We start from the raw sequence: 24,440 nt of genomic DNA, 5'->3' as shown, positions 1-24,440 counted from the left end.
AGCTGCGCTCCGAAATCTACTGATTCGAAACAAACCCGTTGGACTTTAACCTGGTGTAAGACTTCTTACTGTGCCCACCAACGCCGGCATCTCTGCATCATTACAGATGGTGGACAGACTTTGAGGAGCCAGGAAGTGAGTTAGCAGACTCTGACCTGTTTTTGCAACCACAGTATTTATATGGTTGGTCCAGTTCAGTTTCTGGTCAATGGTAACCTCCAGGGGGATTCTACGATGGGAATGCCATTGAATGTCAATTTTCTGGTATTTGTGTGGAATGAATGTGGCTTGCCACTTATTGAATATTATCCAGGACTTGCTGCATGCGGTCCTGGACTTCTTCAGTATCTGAGGAACTGTGAATGGTGCTGAACACTGCAATCATCAGCAAACATCCCCACTTCTGACCTGACGATGGAGGGAAGGTCATTGATGAAGGCGCTGAAGATTACCCTGCCAAATTCCTGCAGCGATGTCCTGGGACTGAGATGATTGGCAGACATCTGAATGTATCTGAAATTGACAGCCATTTACAATACTAATTGTTAGCCCAGAATGGGCCTATCAGGGGCATGTCTATTGGGATTCCCTAGGTTGCCCCAGTGAGCAGAAAAATGACCCATTGCCCTCAGTCAGAATTTGTTGCTAGTGACCTGAAGGGTCAAAAATGCAATAAATCCCAGGTTCTTCCCTAAATTCCGGTTCCTCCATCAGGCGGCACCAGAACCCTACCCCAAGAAGGCACGGAATTTTTGGGCAGAACATTCTAGAATTTCAGAAATGACCCAGAGGTGCAACATGAAGTTGGGACTTCACAGCCAGGTCAGGACTCCTAGTTTCCTTTCAAATACGAGTGAGTTAGTAAAACTGATGAGTCAATCAGCTTAAGTACGAATTAAGAGAAAAAGACTAATGATGAGAAGCAAGAGGTTAATTCACAAAGTCATGGTTGTATTTTACTTCCACAACTTCAAAGAAGAAAATAACTGATTTGGAAGCAAAGACATTTACTTTCAGTATTGTGTTGTTTAAGTTCAAATGCCATTCTGAAGTTACAATCAATACACTTTGAGTAGTCATTTAGATTATAATCAACGGTATACTCTTTGACTATAGTGCAATAGTTCATTGTACAACCAGGTACAGTGCAAGGGATTATTAATTCACCACCAGTCTATTCACAGGCAACAAATATATATAACAAAGTTAACGTAGTTCCTCTTTAAATGCTTTCCTCTAAGAGTCGCGAAGAGTTCTGTGTTCAAACAAATGAATATCCAGTCCGAATTCTCCCGTCCCCCAGCCGTGTTTTCCTAGGCAGTGCGCCATTCACTGGCGGCAGGATTCGAAACTCCCTCTGCTTGTCAATGGGATTTCCCATTGAAGCAACCCCATGCTGCCAGGAATTCCACGGGCGGGATGCCCTTCCGCCAGGAAAAGTGAATCGAAACGGCTGGAGATTTCTGGCTCCGGTCTTCAAGAGTATTTTTCAAAACCGTTTTATTTATTACTTTAGCCTCCATTTCTATTCTTCCTTCCTGTCTATTATTCCTCAAGAGAAAAGGGCAGATGATCTTCTTGTTGCAAAGCTCCTCTCAGTGTCAATCATTTTTTTTTAGAAAATATTTTATTGAAGCATTTGTAATTTCGCAGTTTTCAGTTTAACACTTTAACATTCCTTAAACAACCGCGTGGGCCGACACACACAAAAAACCTAAAAACAACGTCCCCGACTGCTCCCGCCCTATTTCCTAATTACCCATGCACTAAGTTCCCTGTCCTTGTTCTTGTCTTACACTGCTATGCCTCCCATCCGCCCCCCCCCCCCCCCCCGCCCCCCGATGCACAATCAATAGACACGAAACGTAGGTGAAGTCCGAAACGAAAGGCTTTCATCAGCAAGAAGTGAGCCTGGCAGCAGACGTATAGAAAATGGCCTGGCTGCAGGGGCACACAGGTTCTTATACCCCGCCTCGTAGGTGGAGCTACCTTACTCTTAGCCAATAGGAATTCGGAGAACACGATACTTGGGCCAATGGGCAGCGAGCCCTCTGCACCAATGGCAGCTCACACTCCCAGGTACCGTAATAACCCTAGTCATACTACCATACCCCCTTACTGCTGACGTTCAATTTTCCTTGACGAAGTTGATGAACAACTGCCATCTCTGTGCGAACCCCTGAATTGATCCTCTCAAGGCGAACTTAATCTTTTCCAGCCTGAGAAACTCGGCCATGTCGCTGACCCACACTCCTGACTCTGAGGGTTCCGAGTCTCTCCATCCCAGCAAAATCTGTCTCTGGGCCACCAGGAAGGAGAAGGCCAGAACATCAGCCTCCCCCCCCCCCCCCCCCCCCCACCTCCCCCCCGGGCCTCTAGATCTTCCACTACCCCACATATTGTCAATTCTGGACTCGGAGTCACCCTCCCTTCCAGGACCTCTGACATAATGTCCTCAAATCCCTGCCAGAATCCCCTCGACTTCGGACACGCCCAGAACATGTGTATATGATTCGTCGGGCTTCCCCCATAGCGTCCGCACTTATTCTCCACTTCCTCAAAAAACCTGCTCATCCGGGCTACCGTCATGTGGGCCCTGTGAACCACCTTGAAATGGATCAGGCGAGTTTGTCACAAGACGAGGATGAATTAACTATCTTCAAAGCCTTTTCCCATAGTTCGATTTCCTGCTCCCCTCCCAACTCTTCCTCCCACTTCCTCCCCGATAGGACTCCTTCCCACTCCATCAATTCCTTATATATCTCCGAGACCCTCCCCTCCCCAACCCCTGTTTTTGACATCACCTTACCTGTAGTCCCCTCAGGGGGAGGCTAGGAAAGCTTGGGACCTGCCTCCGGACAAAGTCCCATAACTGTAGGTACCGAAACCCATTCCCTTTTTTTGTTTTTGCTTTTTTTAAAATTTAGAGTGCCCAATTCATTTTTTCCAATTAAGGGACAGTTTAGCATGGCCAATCCACCTAACCTGCACATCTTTGGGTTGTGGGGATGAAACCCACGCAAACACAGTGAGAATGTGCAAACTCCACATGGACAGTGATCCAGAGCCAGGATTGAACCCGGATCCTCGGCACCATGAGCCAGCAATGCTAACCACTGAGTCATCGTGCTGCCCTCCGAAACCCATTCCCACCCGGCAACTCAAACTCCTCCTCTAAATCCTCCAGGCTCAGGAAAATCCCTGCCCGCTGCCACCTCCTAAAGCCCCCATTCAGCCCCCCCCGGGGAACAAAACGGTGATTGTCACAGATCAGTGACCACACTGATGCCCCCTCCAATCTCATGTGCTGTCTCCATTGCCCCCACACCCTCAGGGCTGCCACTACCACCGAGCTTGTGGAGTACCGAGTCGGTGAGAATGGCAGGGGCGCCGTCAATAAAGCCTCCAAACACGTACCCTTACAGGATGCCACCTCTACTCGCTCCCAAACTGACCCCTCCCCCACTACCCACTTTCAATGTCATTCTTCAACCTGCTAAAAAGAGGTCTTGACAACACAAGCTGCTGATTTTTTGTTGCTGGCATTTTGTTCCTTTTTATGAGAGTCAAATGATTCCCGTTTTGTATGTTAATCAATGGCGCAGGTGAGATTTAGTGCTGATTCTGAGAAGAGTCATGGATAAATAAGGATTTAATGACATTTCTATATTACATTTCACAACCTTAAGACATCCCAAAATACTTCAGAGTCAACAAAATACTTTATTGAGTGGAATCACCGTTGTAATATGAGCATTCATAGAATCCCTAAAGTGCAGATGGAGGCCATTCGGCCCATCAAGTCTGCACCACCCTTCAAAAGACCACCCTCCCTCGGTCCAATCTCTCCATTTCTATTCCTACAATTTAACACAGCCAATCCTCCTAACCTGCACATCTTGGGACTGTGGGAGGAAACAGGAGCACCTAGAGGAAACCCACACAGACACGGGGAGAACGTCCAAACTTCGCACTGTCACCCAAGGCCAGAATCAGACCAGGGTCCCTGGTGCTGCCAGGCAGCAGTGCTAACCACTGTGTCACCGTGCCGTACTATTACGTTGTACACAAAATTGCTCTGTATACTTCCGGCACCCGCAAGAGCTTTAAATAAATCTTCAGGCCACCTTAAATTCATAAAGGCAGTAAAATCATTAAGTGTGAATGAGCAATTATTGAAGTGAATGTTAATATCTTGAATTTATGCTCCATTGATTTAATGATTAAAATTTACAGGGATGGCGCACCAACCTTTGCGTTATCCATTCATCTTGCAATTACACTTCACTCGCAGCCAATGTAATGATGGCAATGTTGCAACTTTCTACAGCTCAATTGCAACAGCAAACAATATGTAAATATCATCACCTGAGGGAGCTGTAAACATCAGTCACTGAGAGGGTAAAAATAAAAGAGCACTTAGTCATAAAGAAACGCAAGTATAGCTTAACTGCCGTAACAGAGAAATATATTTTCAGTGAAAACCATTTCAATGGGGGAAGCACAGTAGCACAAGTGAATAGCACTGTGGCTTCTCAGCGCCAGGGTCCCAGGTTCGATTCCCCGCTGGGTCACTCACTGTGCGGAGTCTGCACGTTCTCCCCCTGTCTCTGTGGGTTTCTTCCGGGTGCTCCGGTTTCCTTCCACAGTCTAAAGACGTGCAGATTAGGTGGATTGGCCATGATAAATTGCCCTTCTATGTTAAGAGGGGTTATTGGGTTACGGGAATAGGGTGGAAGTGAGGGCTTCAGTGGGTCGGTGCAGACTTGATGGGCCGAATGGCCTCCTTCTACACTATATGTCCCATAACCCACTTCTCTCATTCACATTGCTGACTTGACGATAATATATCCAAAGTTTCAGAATCATTTGAATTTAGAAATATTCTGATTTTGACATATGCTAATTACCAGTAATCACTAAGTCACATTATATTTACTTTGTCATTTGCGAATGAATGGTATACAGCATAACACACAGCCTGCAATCTGCTAACAGATAATAACACATTAACACAGTAATTCATCACAACTCTAAGATGTGTTAATGCCTTGGGTTCACTGCACAGTATGTAATTTTCCATCAATATAAAAACAATCTTCCACTGTTGAAAATTTGGTGTGTTCATTTTTCTACGGGGAAAGGTGATTGGAATGACAATTATTTACAGTTGTCTCTTTTTAAAGTTTTTTTTAATAAATGTTTTTATTCACTATTTTCACATTTTCCTCCAGAATTTACACCCCACCCACAAACAGTAAACGGTAACAAATACTAAATCAATCCCCTTAATAATAACAACGATCCCATCCTCCCACCACCCCAAACAACGGTCCACCTGTCAATATATGCATCCAATAAAACAAACCCTCCCACGGTGGAAACAAAAAGCAAAGGAGAGAAAGAAAAAAGGAGTCCGGGACCGCCCATGGTCACCATAGAGTCCACTCCCGAGTCCACTTGGTTCCTTCATCTCCAACTTTCCACCCCGGCTAGACCACTCGGACCCTGTTCTGCCAGGCTCCGATGGCCGCAGCCCCTCTCCCCACCTCACTCCCGTTCACTGGCCGGCTTAGACCAGCCAGCGTGGAGACCCCCGCCCGGGTCCCTTTCCCCCTTGCCCGACCCTAGGAAAGCCCAAAAATCCCCATTTAGCACACACACACCGCATATCCACCTACACCTCAAAGAGCCCTCACTTCGAGTGAAAGTTCCATCACTTCCCTTGTCCAAATATATACAACACCGGCTCCTTTAGCCCATACACCCGGACGCAGTGAAATAAACAAACAAACAAAAAAGAAAATACAGTCATGAGGTTACATCGGCACATGGCCATTTCTCAATTTCTCAGTTCTGCCACAGTCCTTCTGCCTTCGCAAACTCCTCCGCTGCTTCCGCCGTTCCAAAATAAAAGTCCTTGAGCTTGTAAGTCACCCTCAGCTTCACTGGATATACAATGCCGCACTGCACCTTGCTAATGTACAGTGCCCTCTTCACCCGGTTGAAAGCAGCCCACCTCCTCGCCAGCTCCACCGTAAAGTCCTGGTATACACGTATACCAGCTCCAGCCCACTGCACCACCCGCTTCTGCTTGGCCCAGCACAGGACCTTCTCCTTCACACTGTACCTATGGAAGCACAGAGTCACTACCCTTGGCAGCTCACTCGCCTTTGGTACAGGCCTCCACGACTGATGAGCCCGATCCAGTTCATATCGGGAGGGATCCTCCCCCTCCCCCAATAGTTTCGCCAGCATCGCGGCAAAATACTCAGTTGGTCTCGACCCTTCAACTTCTTCGGGCAGCCCCACAATCCTCAAATTGTGTCGCCTGGATCTGTTTTCCAGGTCTTCCATTTTTCCTCGCAGATCCTTATTAATCTCCATAACCTTCCACATCTCCTTCTCCATCGAGGTAAGTTGATCACCATGGCTCAATAATGTCTCCTCCACTTCCTTCAGTGCCTCCCCTTGCCCCCGCACATCCGCCAATGCACTCGCCACCGCCGTCGTCACCGGGGAAATCGCCTCCTCCACCAGCACACTCAAAACCTCCCTCATCTCAATGTCTCCATGTATTTTGTAAACTGCCTTTCGAATTCTGCAGCCATCACCTTAGTTATTTCTTCAGCCGTAAGCAATGCGGCCTCCCCTGGTGTTCCAGCCTCCATTTTCCTTGGTGACCCCGCGGTGACCTTTCTACTCCCCGATGAACTTTCAGCTGTTTTCACAGACATTTTCTTACTGGACCTGGACATATCCCTTCCCTGTACTTTCTCCTGGCCTTCACCGCCTTCACTGCCCCTAGAACCGGCGGTCAATCCCCGACAATGCCGTTCCCGAACGGGAGCCCTCCAACGCGCGGCTGCCTCCCGCCCGCCGTCACCGGAAGTCAGCCGTCACCGCTTCTTCAATGGCCTTGGTGAGATCTTTTCACAGTTGTTCCCTCTGCTGCTAGAATTCAGCTTTCAAGTCAACTTGAGACCTTTAAGCTCACCCTTCCTCTGCCTGCCTGCTGGAAGAGGCTTTTGTCTCTGCTGCAGCTTCAGCCAAATCTTTCACTGTTTCTGCTGGTCTGGTAACCAAGAAACATACCATTCCTGGGGGAAAGTACTCCTCCAACATTCACCTACGCCTTTTCATCAAAATTCCACCCCGTATTGCTTAAAAAAGAGCTCTTTTCTGTAACCTTGGGCAGGAGCTGCCTTGTGTGTGACCACTTACTCCATGGTGCACACCGGAAGCCTCCGTCTCTTTTTTAAGTTGAGTAACTTAAACAAAAATGACATTGTCCTATGCCATTTCAACCCAAAGGGTCAATTATGTTCTATATTTTGCACAGTAGTGATATGGAGAATTATTTCATTGCACGTCACATTGAAAAAATAGAACTTACATGTATCGAACTAAAGTAACAGCAGATGCATGATGTCCAAAGATGTGCAGGTTAGGTGGATTGGTCATGATAAATTGCCCTTAGTGACCAAAATTGCCCTCAGTGTTGGGTGGGGTTACTGGGTTATGGGGATAGGGTGGAGGTGTCGACCTTGGGTAGGGAGCTCTTTCCAAGAGCCGGTGCAGGCTTGATGGGCCGAATGGCCTCCTTCTGCACTGTAAATTCTATTTTAATCTATGATAGAATGTCCAGCAACCCTTTTGCTCTCAAAAGCAATGTTGCTGCCTCCAAAACCTATTGTAAGGGTTTATTCAGTGTCTCTCTAAGAGGTCTGGAAGTGTGTGAGGTTGAACAGTAGTGTTTATTGGTAACATGTAACTGTATACATCTCCAAGGGATAGCCTTGACTCAGTACTTTCTACATGTTAATTTCTAATAGATTCCTAGTGTACTTTCTCTACTATCGAGTGACTCCCTACATAATTCTAAGTGGTACTGCTCTCCAGTCCACGTTGACCCTTACTGTGTCGACCCTTATACTAGAAATCCAATCCTATCTTTCCCAGAACTCCAGATCTGAGTCCCTCTAATCATGTTTCTGCCCCTGCCACAGGACTCGAGTGCCTCTTATCAAATTCATAACTAACATCCCCTGTGACTGTGCGCAGGTAAACTATCCCAACTTATCCTTCTCATCATCTTCCTCCGACACCTCTCCAGTGCCATCCAGTTGGGTGGAACTGCACCGGCCTGGTTCCATTCTTATCTATCTAATCATAGTCAGAGAATCGCCTGCAACCATTTCTCTTCCCGTTTTCATATCATTACTCTCGGTTGTCGCCCAAGAACCAATCCTTGGCCCTCTCCTTTTTCCCAGCTATGTGCTGCCACTTGGCAACATCATCAGAAAGTACAGCATCAGTTTCAACATGTATATCGGTGACGCCCACCAACTCTCTTGACCCTTTCACTGTCCATTATCTGCCATGTCTGTTTGTCCGACATCCAAGTACTGGATGAAATTTCCTGCAACGAAACATGAGGAAGGTTTTTCTCTTTCCCTGGTTACCAAATCTACCCCTCTCCTTGGCAACTCTCTGAGGCTGAACAAGACTGTTCACAACCTTTGTGTCAAATTTGACCCCAAGCAAATTTGACCTTTTACTGGTCCCATCAAATTTTCTGTCCCGCTTGCGAATATTCCCGTTGTGAAAATCCCACGCTACATCTTTGATAAACTGCGCTAATATCTTGTTTTGCGGCTCAGTGTCAAGCTTTGTTTTATACTGCAGCTGTGAAGCATTTAGTGATGTCTCGGCTGGATTCTCCGTTCGCCCAGGCGCGTATTTCTAGGCGGCGCGCCGTTCGCTGATGGCGGGATTCTCTCTTCCCGCTGCATGTCAGTGGGATGTCCCATCGAAGCAACCCCACGCTGCTGGGAAACGGGGTGTGCTGCCAATGGAAACAGAGAATCCCAATGGCTGGAATATAGTATATGAATAAAAGTTGTTGTAATGAAAAGTGGATTGCTCCCTAATAAAGTGGATCATCTTCCAGAACGGAACAGTTAAGTATAACTGAAATGAAGATACAGCTCTGTTGCATCTTTATAAAATAAAGTATGCTAGTTCTCAATAAATATTCTTCCACCTGTCTGATCCGGCCCAGTATCTTCTAGTCTTGCACCCAAGTCACCTTTGCAGCACGGTAGCATTGTGGATAGCACAATTGCTTCACAGCTCCAGGGTCCCAGGTTCGATTCCCGGCTTGGGTCACTGTCTGTGCGGAGTCTGCACATCCTCCCCGTGTGTGCGTGGATTTCCTCCGGGTGCTCCGGTTTCCTCCCTCAGTCTAAAGATGTGCAGGTTAGGTGGATTGGCCATGATAAATTGCCCTTAGTGTCCAAAATTGCCCTTAGTGTTGGGTGGGGTTACTGGGTTGTGGGGATAGAGTGGAGGTGTGGACCTTGGGTAGGGTGCTCTTTCCAAGAGCCGGTGCAGACTCGATGGGCTGAATGGCCTCCTTCTGCACTGTAAATTCTATGATAATCTGTGAATTTAAAACTTCCCGCCATTACAAAGCTACAATCAGCAAAATAATCAAAGCACATTTTTAAAGAGGTGATTAATGTTACCATTGGCTCAGCAAGCAAAATAGATTGCCCTCACTCCCTCTACATTGTGATTGTTATTATCTTTGGTTTGATACACAAACGAACTTCAATTGATGCAGGTTTGATATCTTTTCATTTTAAATGAATGTACAATTCAGTTGATCTCCTACAGAATCACGGGAGTTTGTTACAATACAGGAGGAGGCCATTCGGCCCCTGGGAAATTCTACTACAAACCTCTCTCCAGCCCGAAAAAAATGACAGACAAATTTATTATATTTGACAATTCGCTTGAGGTTTAGAAGTGTCATTAGCAGCAATTCTAATGGATTTCAAGCTAATCTTTGGTTTGCAGCAAATTGATCAAATCGATCCACTTGCAGCAAACTGGGCTTCACTTGGTTCACACTGACTGATCTTTTTTTTCAGATGTTCGGGCCCTAAAGCCAAATCTCTCCTGTTCACGTTAATCCCGATCCTCCGATGGTTGCCCAAGTATCCCTACCGAGAATGGCTACTGGGAGACATCTGCTCCGGATTCAGCGTTGGGATTGTGCAGTTACCACAGAGTGAGCACTTTCTCTTTCACAAACACCACACAATGGCAATTGCAGCGCCTGCGATCACTGTAGGAATGCCACTAACAATTTAATCAGGAATTTTTAGAACAATAAACTGGGATTCTCACTGCGCATTAAGCGGATTAAAGAGGGCTAAACAGGCAATATCGCTTTGGCAAACCATCATACAGTGCAGCACCAATTCAGATTCAGTGAAACCGATGGACCTGAACGTCGGCATGGGGTGTACAACCAGAGTGACACCAAGCATGACTGCGGACACAAAGCCATCTGTTGTGTGGAGTCTATGGGGAAGAGGAATGCGGTCGGCATGGTAGCACACTGGTTAGCACTGTTGCTTCATAGCGCCAGGGTGCCAGGTTCGATTCAGACTTGGGTCACTGTCTGTCCGGAGCCTACACGTTCTCCCCGTGGCTGCGTGGGTTTCTTCAGGAAACTCCGGTTTCCTCCCACAAGTCCCGAAAGACATGGAGTGAATCGTAAAGGCTGCCGTGGGACAGGCCGTGACCCACGGCAGCCTTCACGCCCACTTCCGGGGCCGATTCTCCCCCCCAGGCGGGGCAAGGAGCGCGGCCCCGTGCGTCACTGCGGCGCGGCCTTGATGACGGTCGTCAAGGCCGCACGTCAAGCGTCACACCGGCTGACGCGGCCAATGACGTCAGCCGCGCATGCGCAGGTTGGACAACGCCAACCCGCGCATAGGCAGTTGCCGTCTTTTCCGTCAGCCGCCCCGCCAGACGTGACGGCTTGATCTTGCGGGGCGGCGGAGGGAAAAGAGTGCGTCCGTTAGGCCCCCTTGGCACGGCCGTGGTACTGCCATGCCAATCGGGCCCCCAGATGCCCCAGATGCCCCAAATGGGCATCTGCCGCCCGTTTCACGACGGCAGCGAGCAGGTGTGTTTGCTGCCGTGTTGAAATGGGTGTGAAGGCCCGGCCGCTCGGCCCATCGGCCTTGGAGAATCGCCGCTCACTGTAAAAAACGGCGAGCGGCGATTCGTGGCGTGGGGGGAGGGGAGAATAGCGGGAGGGCGTGAAAAATGTCGGGAGGCCCTCCCACTATTCTCCCACCCGGCGTGGGGGGCGGAGAATCACGCCCATGCTGTTAGGTAATTTGGACATTCTGAATTCTCCCTCAGCGTACCCGAACACGCGACGGAGTGTGGCGACTAGGGGCTTTTCACAGTAACTTCATTGCAATGTTAATGTAAGGCTACTTGTGACAATAAAGATTATTTTAAAAAGTACAAAAAGTCATTGTACCACATAATGTATCAAGGATAATCCCAAAGGCAACATGATAAGTGGCCATCTCACCATAGTCTTGTCCTATTGGTGAGAGGCTCCAGGGTAGAGGTACATCACAAATTTTAAAATGGGGCAATAGTCACTCATTTTAGGCCACGAGTGATGTAATACTTTCTAAGCATCTTGATTTGTGTAAGGAAATAAATGTTCGGGTGGATGAGTGATAATTTAATTTTGTTTTGCAGGTATGGCATATGCCCTTTTGGCAGCTGTTCCTCCTGTGTTTGGACTCTATACATCCTTCTACCCTGTCCTCATATACTTCATATTTGGAACATCCAGACATGTTTCAGTGGGTAAGCTCTGCAGCGTTCCTCTTTGAAGAATATCTCCCCTGCAATGTCCTCTGATTGTGCCGACACAATGGCTTTCTTCATTAGCGGTGGTGTATCCACGGGAGAACATCCTGTCTCAGTCTTTCCTGCTTCTTTAGTAGAGGAATTGTTCAGACAGTACATTTGTTTATGGAATCAATTTTTATGTTTGCTACACATTGGCTAATATTTGTAACTGGATCAATATGGAACCGTTAAAATTTGGAAGTGGTTTAGAAGAAGTCACCATTTTTTGAGTATTTGTGAGAGACACTTTAATGTTGTTTGGCACATATCCCAAACACACTCCAGGTGGGCCATTTGCTGCTTCTTGTTCTCCATGGCCTGTGTAGGCTTTACATTCTGCTCAACATTTTCCTCACAAAATTTCATGGAAGGATCCATCCATGACACTGATGTCGCAAAGCTGCTAAGTTGTTCCATGTCCTCCTTGCGAGGCTGCTGGCTCATATTCGCCATAGGGAACTGCTCACACTTCCCATGCAACTTGATCTTTCAATGCTCCAGGGGGCACACTGCTCACACACACTCTCTTCAGGGGCACAGTAGGCCATTCAGCCCATCGGGCCCACTCCGCCATGCAATATGATCACGGCTGATCACCCCCTTCAATGTCTTTTTCCCGCACTCTCCCTATATCCCTCTCCATCATTGGTATTTAGAAATCTATCCATCTTTCCATTAAACATTCTCAGCATCTGAGTTTCCACAGCCCTCTGGGCTAGAGAATTCCAAAGATTCACAACTCTCTGAGTAAAAAGAGTTCTCTTCATCACTGTCCTAAGTGGCTTTCCAATTGTTTTGAAATTGTGTCCCCTGGTTCAGAACCCCCCCCCCACAGTCCAGGGAAACACCTTACCTGCAGCGACCTTACTTGTCTGTCCACATAAGTATTTTTTGGTTTCAAGATCTCCTCTCATCCTTCGAAACTCTAGAGAATGCAGGCCCAGTTTCCCCAATCCATCTTCATAAGGCAGTCCCGCCATCACAGGACCAAGTCTGATGAACCTTCGTTACACTCCCTCTATGGCAATTTTGGGTGGTATTCTCATTCCTTCACACCGCTGGGATTCATCATTCCCGTTGCAGTGAATGGAGTTTTGGCTGAGTGCCAAATTCTCCACCCTCGCTGCCGGCAGTAGCGGGACAAATCCGGGCCGGAGAATCACGGCTAATATCTTTCATAAAGTAAGTGAACCAAAACTGCACACTAATCTGTAATGTTCTTGTCGAATGGTCTGATATATATATCAAGAACACTTGTAGCTAAAGTGTAGGATCTCTCGTAAAGCTATAAACAATTTATTAATATTAACTGTAGGTAAACTATATACAGAACAACCAATGAATAACAGTAAGATCATGCACAAGCAACCTCTCTCTTCAGCTTCCTCCAGCCAGTCTGAGGGGTCATCTGACTCTAACATTCACTTATATACTAATGAGACGCCTCGTGGTCAGTTGGTGAATTACAACACAACCATGATATCGCTACATACTCCAGGTTTGGTCCAATCAAGCTCCGATGCAACTGTCCTCAAATCCTCTTGCAATAAATACTAGCATACTATTAGCCTTCCTAATTGCTTATTGCTCCTGCATGTTAGCCTTCAGTGACAAGGACACTAAGGCCCCTTTGTACATCTACATTTTCAAGTCCCTTACCATTTAGTAAATACTCTACACATCTGTTCCTCCTATCAAAGTGGATAATGACACATTTTTCCACATTATATTCCATCTGCCAAATCTTTCCCTTTTACTAAGTCTGTCCTAATGCTCTTGAAGGCACTTTGCATCGTCCTCACAACACGCATTCCCACCTAGCTTTGTCACCTGCGAACTTGAAAATATTACATTTGGCCTCCACTTCAAAGTCTGCACCATTCATTCTATGCTCCATAGGGCACGTCCATTATTGCTTTCCACACTACATATATCACATTGCTGTGTACAGGACGTTGCATTCTGAAAGACCGAACACATTCAACTCCATACACAAACTTGCTGACATATGTTACATGCAGGATGATTCTTTATCATTGCATGATGGGAGGCATGGTAGCACAGTGGGTATCACTGTTGCTTCACAGCGCCAGGGTCCCAAGTTCGATTCCCGGCTTGGGCCACTGTCTGTGCAGGGCCTGCATGTTCTCCCTGCGTCTGCATGGGTTTCCTCCGGGTGCTCCGGTTTCCTCCTACAAGTCCCGAAAGACGTGCTGTTAGGTGAATTGGACATTCTGAATTTTCCCTCTGTGTACCCGAACAGGCGCCAGAATGTGGCGACGAGGGGATTTTCACAGTAACTTCACTGCAGTGTTAATGAAAGCCTACTTGTGACAATAAAGATTGTTATTATTACACAGGATGATACCCCAATACACTGTGAAGAGTAATGCACTGTCTAAGTTGATTCTACAACAAGGGGGGTGTTCCTGGTGCTTTTTGACTGGCGAAAGGATATTTGCAACTTATGATCGCATTTAAGATATTCTCAGTAAACCGATGTTTAGATTTTGCTCCATCTCTAAGCAATTCTGCTTTTCTGCAGGTTCCTTTGCAGTTCTGAGTGTTATGGTGGGGACCATAACTGAGCGGATGGCCCCAGATGAGAACTTTATAATTTTTCAGAATGATACAAACGGAACGGCCACAATCGATATCGAGGCACGGGATTTGGTGAGAGTGAAAGCGGCAACCATGGTCACCTTCCTCTGTGGGATCTTTCAAGTGAGTTCACTTTTTGCCACAAGAAAGAGAGGATCCAGGATTCAGATGGGGGAGGAGGGGAGAGAAACAGGATTAAGGGTTGCAGTGCACTAAAACAATGCTATCCAGTGGCAATTGTGCTGTGGTACACATGAAATTGCAAATTAGTGTTTTTCAGAATTTAAGAAAGGGATTACGTCCAATTCCGACCTCGGGTGACTGTCTGTGCCTGCGTGGATTTCCTCCGGGTGCTCCAGTTTCCTCCCACAGTCCAAAGATGTGCAGGTTAGGTGGATTCATAGAATCATAGAATTTAGAGTGCAGAAGGCGGCCTTTTGGCCCATTGAGTCTGCGCCATCCCTTGGAAAGAGCACCCTATTTAAGCCCAGGATTCCACCCGATCCCCATAACCCCGTAACCCAGCCTAACCTTTTGGACACTAAGGGGAAAATTAGCATGACCAATCCACCTAACCTGCATATCTTTGTACTGTGGGAGGAAACCGATGCACCTGGAGGAAACCCACGCACACATGGGGAGAAAGTGCAAACTCCACACGTACAGTCACCCGAGGCCTGAATTGAACTCGGGCTCCCTGGAGCTGTGAGGCAGCAGTGCTAACCACAGTGCCACTGTGCCACCTAATGGCGATTAATTGGCCATGATAAATTGCCCATTGTGTCCGAAATGTTAGGTGGGGTTACTGGGTTACGGGGATAGGGTGGAGGCGTAAGCAGGATGGTATTTCCAAGGGCCGGTGAAGACTCGATGGGCCGAATGGCTTCCTTCTGCACTGTAAATTCTATGATTCTATGACATCCTTATTCTAAATTCCATCCTTATTCTGACATCCAACCCATCCCACTATTTATCCCTATTATTGTCCGTCATTATTCATCCAGTTCCCTACCTTTCCTCACCGTTCATTAACCAGCAGTTTCACCCGTCATCACTTTGTCTTTTAACAATATTCTCAAAATACCTTTTGCACTTAGTTGCTGCAGTCATATTGATTCTGAGACACTAATTGGCGGCCGCAACATCCAGACCTGAATCTTGTTCCTTTGTTCTAGTTGCTGAACAGCATAAAAGCTGAACCATGTGAAATTGTACATTGAACCATAGGTCCTAAAGAAAACAAGAGTGAAAAATAGAATTAAAATACTCCTCATTTCAATAACCATTAAATAGTTACTGTCAGCTGATCACATGTCTCACAGGATAATTCAACAATCCCAAACAGTTTATCGATATATTCCACCAAAGGACGGAGCTGTGTTAATGACTTACTTTATTACAAAAGTACAATGGCATGGGAGAAAGAATGATAGAGTGTATGACGACAAACACAATCCCCAAACACGGAACACTGGGAGCCACTGAGCTCAGACATGCCTTGCACAGCCAGAACATAACCGGTTCAATAGGTTTGTTTTCCGAGGAAACTTCAACTTGTTAAATGGGAAGGGTTAACCGTGTCTCCTATTGTATTGTCTTGTGTTCTTTCCTGTAATGCAAAAATAAATGGAGGGAATGGCAATGAGATGCATCACAGACGTGGCCCATAACCGGCAGAGTCCATAACCGGCAGAGTCCATAACAGGCAGATTTATAACAGGCAGGGTCCATAGCAGGCAGGGTTCATAACAGGCAGGGTCCACAGCAGGCTGGGTCCATAATAGGCAGGGTCCATAACAGGCAGATTCCGTAACAGGCAGAGTCCAAAACAAGCAGGGTCAACAGCAGGCAGGGTCCATAACAGGCAAAGTCCTCAAATGTGCAGGTTAGCTGGATTGGCCATACTAAATTACCCCTTAGTGGCCAAAGATGTGCAGGTTAGGTTGGGTAATGGGGCTACAGGGATAGAGCAGGCTGTATAACAGGCAGAGTCCATAACATGCAGGGTCCATAACAGGTGGTGTCCAAAACAGGCGGGGTCCACAACAGGCAGCATCCACAAACGGCAGGGTGTATAACGTGTAGAGTTTATCACAGGCAGGGCCCATAACAGGCAAGATCCGTAAGAGCCAAAATCAATAACAGGCAGGATCTATCACTGGCTGGTCCATAATTGATGGCCATTCTGATACCTGCTGATATTCTTTGCGGCTAAAAGTTTAAGATAAGTTATATTTGTCTTATAATGGACTTTGTCCAATCCATTCAATATCATCAGCAATTTGGGAAGCATAAGTGTGATCTTCAAGAAGATAAAGTTATGTTAAATATTTGAGCTGTTTCAATTGCCTGTGCTCACAAAGGACATGCAACATAGCTAAGAGTATTAATAGTTGTCCACCTAAAAAAAACCTGTTGATCTAGACAAGCTCACCAGTACACACACACAACTCTGACAAATTCCACAGGTTAAGTGGAGATGAGATGAAGAATAGATCCTACGCTGCATCATGATCATCAGCAGGGTGGAAGCAAGGTTGTTGTATCAATAGCTTGTTTTTTTCTTCAATCTGTACAGATCCTGTTGGGAATGATACGATTTGGATTTGTTGTCACGTACCTATCTGACCCTCTCGTCCGCGGTTATACAACTGGTGCAGCAGTCCATGTGCTGGTGTCACAGCTGAAGTATGTGTTTGGCATTTCTATTCCCAGAAAGAATGGACCCCTTTCACTAATCTATGTGAGTAATAGTTGGTTTTGTGCAGTGTGAGATTTAGGTTTGTGACCGCTGATGGATTCTGAACTACTGGATCCAATGATTGTCAGATGTACTTTGCATTCTCATCTCCAATGCTGGGGGGGAAAAAACCCCAGCAAATTGCATTTGTAAAATTGCAAAGAATTCCAAAGCAGTTGGCAGGATGGTAATTAAACAAAATTTGACATTCAGCCAAATTCAGCGTTGACAAACAGTCAACTGGACTCAAAAAGTTAGCTCTTTTCTCTCCCTCCAGATGCTGCCCAGACCTGCTGAGATTTTCCAGCATTTTCTCTTTGGTTTCAGATTCCAGCATCCGCAGTAATTTGCTTTTTTCTGGATGACATTCTCCCTCCGTGTACCCAAACAGGTGGCGGAATGTGGCGACTGGGGGGATTTTCACAGTAACTTCATTGCAGTGTTAATGTAAGCCTACTTGTGACCGTAATAAAGATTATTAAAGAGAAATTTTAATTTGCGGTCAGTGAGCACAGGAGTGAATGGGCAGAGGTGCCAGTTAAAATCAAACAAAATCAAGAACGAAGAGCACCATGAAATTATTGCTGAATGTTGTAAAAATGGGGCAGCAGGGTAGCATGGTGGTTAGCATAAATGCTTCACAGCTCCAGGGTCCCAGGTTCGATTCCCGGCTGGGTCACTGTCTGTGTGGAGTCTGCACGTCCTCCCCCTGTGTGCGTGGGTTTCCTCCGGGTGCTCCGGTTTCCTCCCACAGTCCAAAGATGTGCAGGTTAGGTGGATTGGCCAGGCTAAATTGCCCGTAGTGTCCTAATAAAAAAGTAAGGTTCAGGGGGGGGTTGTTGGGTTACGGGTATAGGGTGGATACGTGGGTTTGAGTGGGGTGATCATGGCTCGGCACAACATTGAGGGCCGAAGGGCCTGTTCTGTGCTGTACTGTTCTAAAAATTCTAAAAAACCCCATCTGGTTCACTAATGTCCTTTAGGGAAGGAAATCTGTCATCCTTAGCTGGTCTGGCCTACATGTGACTCCAGACCCACAGTAATGTGGTTGATTTTTAAATGCCCTCAGGGATGGGCAACAAATGCTGGCCAGGCCAGTAACGCCCACATCCCATGAACAAATAAAGAACAACAATATATATTTGTTTGATTAACTAAAATGCGTCATGGGCGGCACGGTGACGCAGTGGTTAGCACTGCTGCCTCACGGTGCCGAGGTCCCAGGTTCGATCCCAGCTCTAGGTCACGGTCCGTCTTGAGTTTGCACATTCTCCCCGTTTGCACATTCGCCCCCACAACCCAAAGATGTGCAGGGTAGGTGTATTGGCCACGCTAAATTGCTCTTTAATTGGAAAAAATGAATTGGGTATTCTAAAGTTATTTTAAAAACTAAAATGCCTCTATGTCATTTTAGAGTGCTGTAGTTGTACACTACATACATTCTGGTCAATCTGTACATAGGAAAATATGAAGAAAATGTAATTTAAGCCATCAAAGTAACCACATTCTGTGTAATTACTGTCCATTGCATTTTGTAACGGTAGCAGAATCTGGATTGTAATAGATTGGTCATAGAATCATAGAATTTACAGTGCAGAATTAGGTCATTCGGTCCATCGAGTCTGCACCGAGCCTACGATAGAGCACTCTACCTAGCCGACTCTCCTGCCCTATCCCTCTAACCACATAATCTAGCCTACACATCTTTGGATACGAAGGGGCAATTTAGCACAGCCAATCCACCTAGGTTGCACACCTTTGGATTGTGGGAGGAAACCGGAACACCCTGGGGAAATCAACGCAGACACGGAGAGTGCAGACTCCACACAGTCACAATCGAACATGGGTCCCTGGCTATGTGAGGCAGCAGTGCTAACCACTGTGCCAGTGTGTCATTAGATACCATCCCCCGATTCTCCTTTCCAAATCAGCAGGATACTTCACCCCTTAACCGCGCATTGTCAGAACCATGAAAGGGTTAAATAAATCACGTCTGCCTTATTGTGCCCTTTACCCAACTCATTCAACACCACAAGGGAGGTGACTAAACTTTGAGTGACCCGGTCTCTCATGAGTATAAAGTGTGAAATACTTGATCGTTCTCTATTGCCAGTACTCAGAAAGGGCATAGAACACGGCCAAGTGTAGCAATAGTTGTTTACTAATGAATAACTTATACTCAGACTATTTCTCCAGATGGACACAATTACCAACATGGATATACATAAATCTTTCAAAGACCACAGGTGCAGGGGAGGCAGACTGCAAAATAACCCTTCGCTTGTATTATAAGCACCACAGTGATAAAAATAATCTGATAGAATCAGAGAATCAGAGAAACATAGGCACTATAGTAGGCCATTTAGCCCCTTGACTCTATTCTGTAAATCAGTGAGATTACGGCTGAAATGTGCCGTAACTCCGTTTGTCCACCAGTCCCCTTACTACACTTGAATTAACAAAAATCTATTGATCACAGTTGAAAACGATTAATTATGCCAATAATATTTTTTGAGGAGAGGGTTCCACACTTCTACCACCTTTTGTGTCAAACCAGCCCTCTGGGGTTCAATTCCCGTACCAACCTCCCTGAACAGTCACCGGAATGTGGCGACTAGGGGCTTTTCACAGTAACTTCATTTGAAGCCTACTTGTGATAATAAGCGATTTTCATTTCAAGAAATGTTTCCTTCTGTCCTGAATATCCTGCCTCCATTTTATAATTACTTCATCAATTGCCTTCAGAAACCTAAAATCCATCGTCAAATCAAGACATGTATTGATTCATTGCCTGATTTTTCATCTTGGCGCCATTTCAACGGGAAAATAGCCAGTGTGTCATTAGATACCATCCCCCGATTCTCCTTTCCAAATCAGCAGGATACTTCGCCCCTTAACTGCACATTGTCAGAACCATGAAAGGGTTAAATAAATCACGTCTGTCTTATTGTGCCCTTTACCCAACTCAACACCACAAGGGAGGTGACTAAACTTTGAGTGACCCGGTCTCTCATGAGTATAAAGTGTGAAATACTTGATCGTTCTCTATTGCCAGTACTCAGAAAGGGCATAGAACACGGCCAAGTCGCCCATTTCTGGTATAGGCGTAGTTGTTAATAGCCTATAAATAGCCTGTCCTTGCTTCAAACTGATAAAAGAGGGGAAATTCCAAAGGGTAACTGGTTGCTATTTGTGAATTCTGAAAGCAATAAAGGTTTTATGCTGGAATGAAATGGGCGACTTTTGGGTAATTGAAAATGGAAATTAAAATCGCTTATCGTCACGAGTAGGCTTCAATGAAGTTACTGTGAAAAGCCCGTAGTTGCCACATTCCGGCGCCTGTCCGGGGAGGCTGGTACGAGAATCGAACCGTGCTGCTGGACTGCTTGGTCTGCTTTAAAAGCCAGCGATTTAGCTGAGTGAGCTAAACCAACCCCTTGAAGCACATGTCTCATATCTATCTTCATTGAAGAGGAGATAGGAAGAATATTTTCCTGTTGAAATGGCGGCAAGATGAAAAATCAGGTAATGAATCAATACATGTCTCTCCAACAGTCATCGCATATCAAAACATGATAGGCCTACAGGACAAGGCATGGTTACAATTGTTAATGATTGGCTAGCCAGACTGGCTCACTGATGGGAGGTATCTGGAGCGGTGGATCTAGCATTCGGCTCCTGAGTTTTCTCACTCCAGTCTAGATAATCCTTCAGTATGATTTGGCGACACTTAGCTTGGATTTGAATTTTGTCTATAGTGGGGAAGAAGCTGTTTTTGGAACTTGGGTTCAGATATCCATCTGGCTCGACAAGCAACTGGTACACCTGTGCAGTCAAACCTCCATAATAATCATTTCACTTAGTGATAGAGAACAAATGATAAATAACATCATAAGTAATCACACTAATTTTTATCATGATTAAAGTAAATTATTGATTCCTTTACTACCTTCGTCATAGGGACATTTTTCATCTCCCTACAGACAGAAAAGCCAGACGGGTGATGAGAAAATATTTTCTAATCAGCAAGTTCTTATGATTTGGAATGTGTTTCCTGAAAGGGTAATGGAAGCAAATTCAATAACTTTCAAAATTATATTGGACAAACATTCAAAAAGGAACAATTTGCAGAGATACGAGAAAAGGGAGTTGGAACTAACTCTTTTGCAAGTTGGTACAAGTACGATGGGCTAAATGGCCTTCCACTGTGCTATATGATTCTGATCAGCCGGTTTAGCTCACTTGACTAGATAGCTGGTTCATGACGCAGAGTGAGGCCAACGATGCAGGTTCAATTCCTGCACCAGTTGAGGTTATTCATGAAGGCCCTACCTTCTCAATCTTGTCGTTCGCATGAGGTGTGGTTGATCCTCAGGTTAAATCACCCCACCAGTCAGCTCTCCCCTTCAGAGGGGGAAGCAGCCTATGGTCATCTTGGACCATGGCAACTTTAGGTTTGTGATTCTATTGGGAACTTAGACATTGACAATAGACAGGCCGCAGGATTCTCCATCGGTGGAATCTTCCGCGCCACCGGCAGTGCACCCATGCCCCCTTGTTTCCTGACAGAATGGGGTGGCCCACAATGGGAAGTCACATTGGCCAGCTGGGGGAATGGATAGTCCTGCTGCCAGTGGGGGCACGCCGCGCCGGGTAACGGGGCTTGCGGGACGGCGAATCCCACCCAGGGATGGTCAATCCTGGGGCATCTCTGCTCAATCCAGCCATTCACATATAGGTGACCAAACATCAAACAAGAGCAGGTACTAATTCTCCCTTGCCAAGCTCAAGGTACTAAAGTCAATTATAGGAGCTCTGTTCCCCTGAGAATGCTAACTCATACCAGGCCGAAACTTGAGCCTGGAACCATTGGTTCTGTTGGGCCTTATTTTCTTTCAGCCATCAGAATTGGCCATGTTTTGTGCTTCTTTGGTGACGTTAGCTGACATCCCTCCACACGGACTGCACAAGGTGCTAATGAAGGTTATTAAGAAATGCAACTCTGTAATAATGTACTTAGCCATAACACAGTATGATTAATTAAAACACAGAGACAGAAGCTTTACTCTCCATCTAATGTATTTTGGGGGCTGGGCTTGAAGAGTGGGGAAAATGCTCCAGTTCCTAATATGCCGTCCATATATGAAATAAAAATGTAATTTTAAAAAAAATGTTAAAGCATGCGCTTTAAGAGACGGGGTTTCCTTTACATCAAAGCAATGAGGATTTTGTTCCTTGCTAGCAGCTTGTGAGTTCAAGTCCCAGGGCTGTCTATCAATTGGTGTGTTCATGTTTTGCTTCTGTCTCTTTCAGACTTTAATCGATGTGGTCAAAGCACTGCACTTGACGAATATTGGCACCATGGTTGTCAGCATTATTGCCATGTCCACAATGTTTGCTGTGAAAGTGATAAATGACCATTTCAAGTCTAAATTGCCAATACCAATTCCTATCGAATTCATTGAGGTAAGTGTGGTGATGTACATCACTGTATATACACAAGGGGTTAATGTAAATACACTACAACTAAGTAACCACTAGAGGGAGCACCAGAGATGCCATGACATGCAGACATGCAACCAATGGGTCATTAGAACAGGACACAACCAATGGGTAATCAGGACACCCAGATGTGGCATTACCACAAGGGGGCACTACACGACCCATATAAAAAGGACAAGGCACACAGGCTCTGCCTCTTCCACCGGTAGAAACCAAGAGAGCAGGACAGGGTTGATTATCAGCAACATCACACCCTAGCACATGGTTGAGAGCAAGCTTGTATAGTTAGCAGAATAGACTGAGTTACTAGAGGCAGATTAGTAGACTGTCAAACTCATTTAAGAGCATTGTTGATCATTCAACAAATACGTTAAACTTATCTCCCAGTCTGGAGCATCTTTCAGCAGAGCCCACATCAAGTGGCAGCTTATGTTACTAACAATAACATAACACAAAATGGTACAGGAATGACTGCTCAATCTCCCTAGTTCAACTCAGCAAGGTTAGAGACAACCAGCAACCAAATCCAGGCACGATGAACAAGATTCAACCGGAATCCCCGGGCTCAACACAAGGAAATGTGTTACTTCTCCCTTGTACTTTTCATTCTTCCTCCTTTAAAGTGGTCGGAAGAAACTAAAGGGCTATAAATTTTAACACCGAGAATATTTTGTTATAAATGCCAATGTAGAATTTGAGTCTTCAAATCAATTTTGAACTTCCTTCTTTCCCTCCTTCCATATTTTAAAGTAATAAAATCTCGTTGTTGACAAAGCAATTCAGCTAACCTGAGTTTATGGGGAAGAAAAGACTCTCGGGTTGGATTTTCAGGCCTGTTGGTGTAAAGATGCACTTTCACAGACTTCATTGGTGAACACAAAGGGGATTTGTTAATAAGAATTGTTCAGGTCTCTCCCTCCGTGTCTCTAAACGAAGGGAGCTCCACCCCCTGGGGTGATTCCACACGCTGAGTCCCAATTGGTGCCCCAAGCCAGGTAACCTTTTTCTGCCGTGTTGCCCGGAAAGGGACAGTCACTGCGGTTGGTTACCCAACACTAGCCCAGGCACCGGCCATTTTGGCAGAGGTGGGATTAGGATCAGTGGAATCAGCAGCTACCTTGCCTGATGTGGTGGACAGCCAATTAAACTTGTTCTTGGCCCTTGTTGAAGCAAATTTAAGTAGGGTGACTGGGAGCCTTTCGGCCTCCAGTTCCCTGCACTGTAGGGGCCGGTGTAACATCCTGGAAGTGAGCACCCAGCGATAGGCCTGGGGGACAATGCTCCAGGCAGACTGACAGGCCCTCCCTGTCCGCCTGGGCGCGAGTTCACCGAGAGGCTTCCACCTTCACGGTACGGCCTGGCTGCACTCTTGGTTTTTAAATTTAAGGTTGACAAAGTTGCCGAAGGATGCCTCCATGCTGGCGGTTCTCCGGGTTACTTACCCCTTACCGCAGACTGCTGTTTCTCCCAAGCCGGAAGACCTCTGATTGGCACCCCCTGCCAAACCACCGTCCTTAATTGGAAAGGGAAGGGAGTGCCCCCATGAAACTCCAACAGAGTGACTTTTCCCCCTGAGAGCGAGTTGGGGATCCGGAAACAGTCCCAACTTCTACTCCCCATCCATGCAGGCAGGATCCATCCCAATCAGTGAGGTAGAAACACCTAAAATGGCTAATTTTCTGTTCTCCTCCCAAACAGGTAATAATCGCCACTGTGATTTCATCAAACGTTGACCTAGTCGGAAAATTTGGAATAGAAATTGTGGGAACGATTCCTAAAGGGTCAGTTGAGTGTGAGATATTTTGAGAAATAGTTTTCTTGTTTAAATGAATTTCCTTTCTATTTAATCATTAAATTTCCC

At 46.0% G+C, this 24,440-nt stretch overlaps 1 protein-coding gene across 1 annotated transcript in view; it reads left to right on the top strand.

Annotated features, from left to right (window-relative positions):
* The window catches only part of slc26a6 (solute carrier family 26 member 6), a 92,761-nt gene that overhangs the window by 26,850 nt on the left and 41,471 nt on the right, over positions 1-24,440 (top strand). Inside the window, exons 3-8 of the mRNA XM_038812391.1 lie at positions 9,939-10,078; positions 11,581-11,691; positions 14,282-14,460; positions 16,916-17,080; positions 22,391-22,543; positions 24,278-24,360. Coding sequence (XP_038668319.1) covers positions 9,939-10,078; positions 11,581-11,691; positions 14,282-14,460; positions 16,916-17,080; positions 22,391-22,543; positions 24,278-24,360 — 831 coding nt within the window. The remainder of the gene's footprint in view (positions 1-9,938; positions 10,079-11,580; positions 11,692-14,281; positions 14,461-16,915; positions 17,081-22,390; positions 22,544-24,277; positions 24,361-24,440) is intronic.

Source organism: Scyliorhinus canicula, chromosome 11 (assembly GCF_902713615.1).
Source record: "Scyliorhinus canicula chromosome 11, sScyCan1.1, whole genome shotgun sequence".
In the NCBI taxonomy this organism is placed as follows: domain Eukaryota; kingdom Metazoa; phylum Chordata; class Chondrichthyes; order Carcharhiniformes; family Scyliorhinidae; genus Scyliorhinus; species Scyliorhinus canicula.
This window is presented reverse-complemented; position numbering and strand designations above follow the sequence as displayed.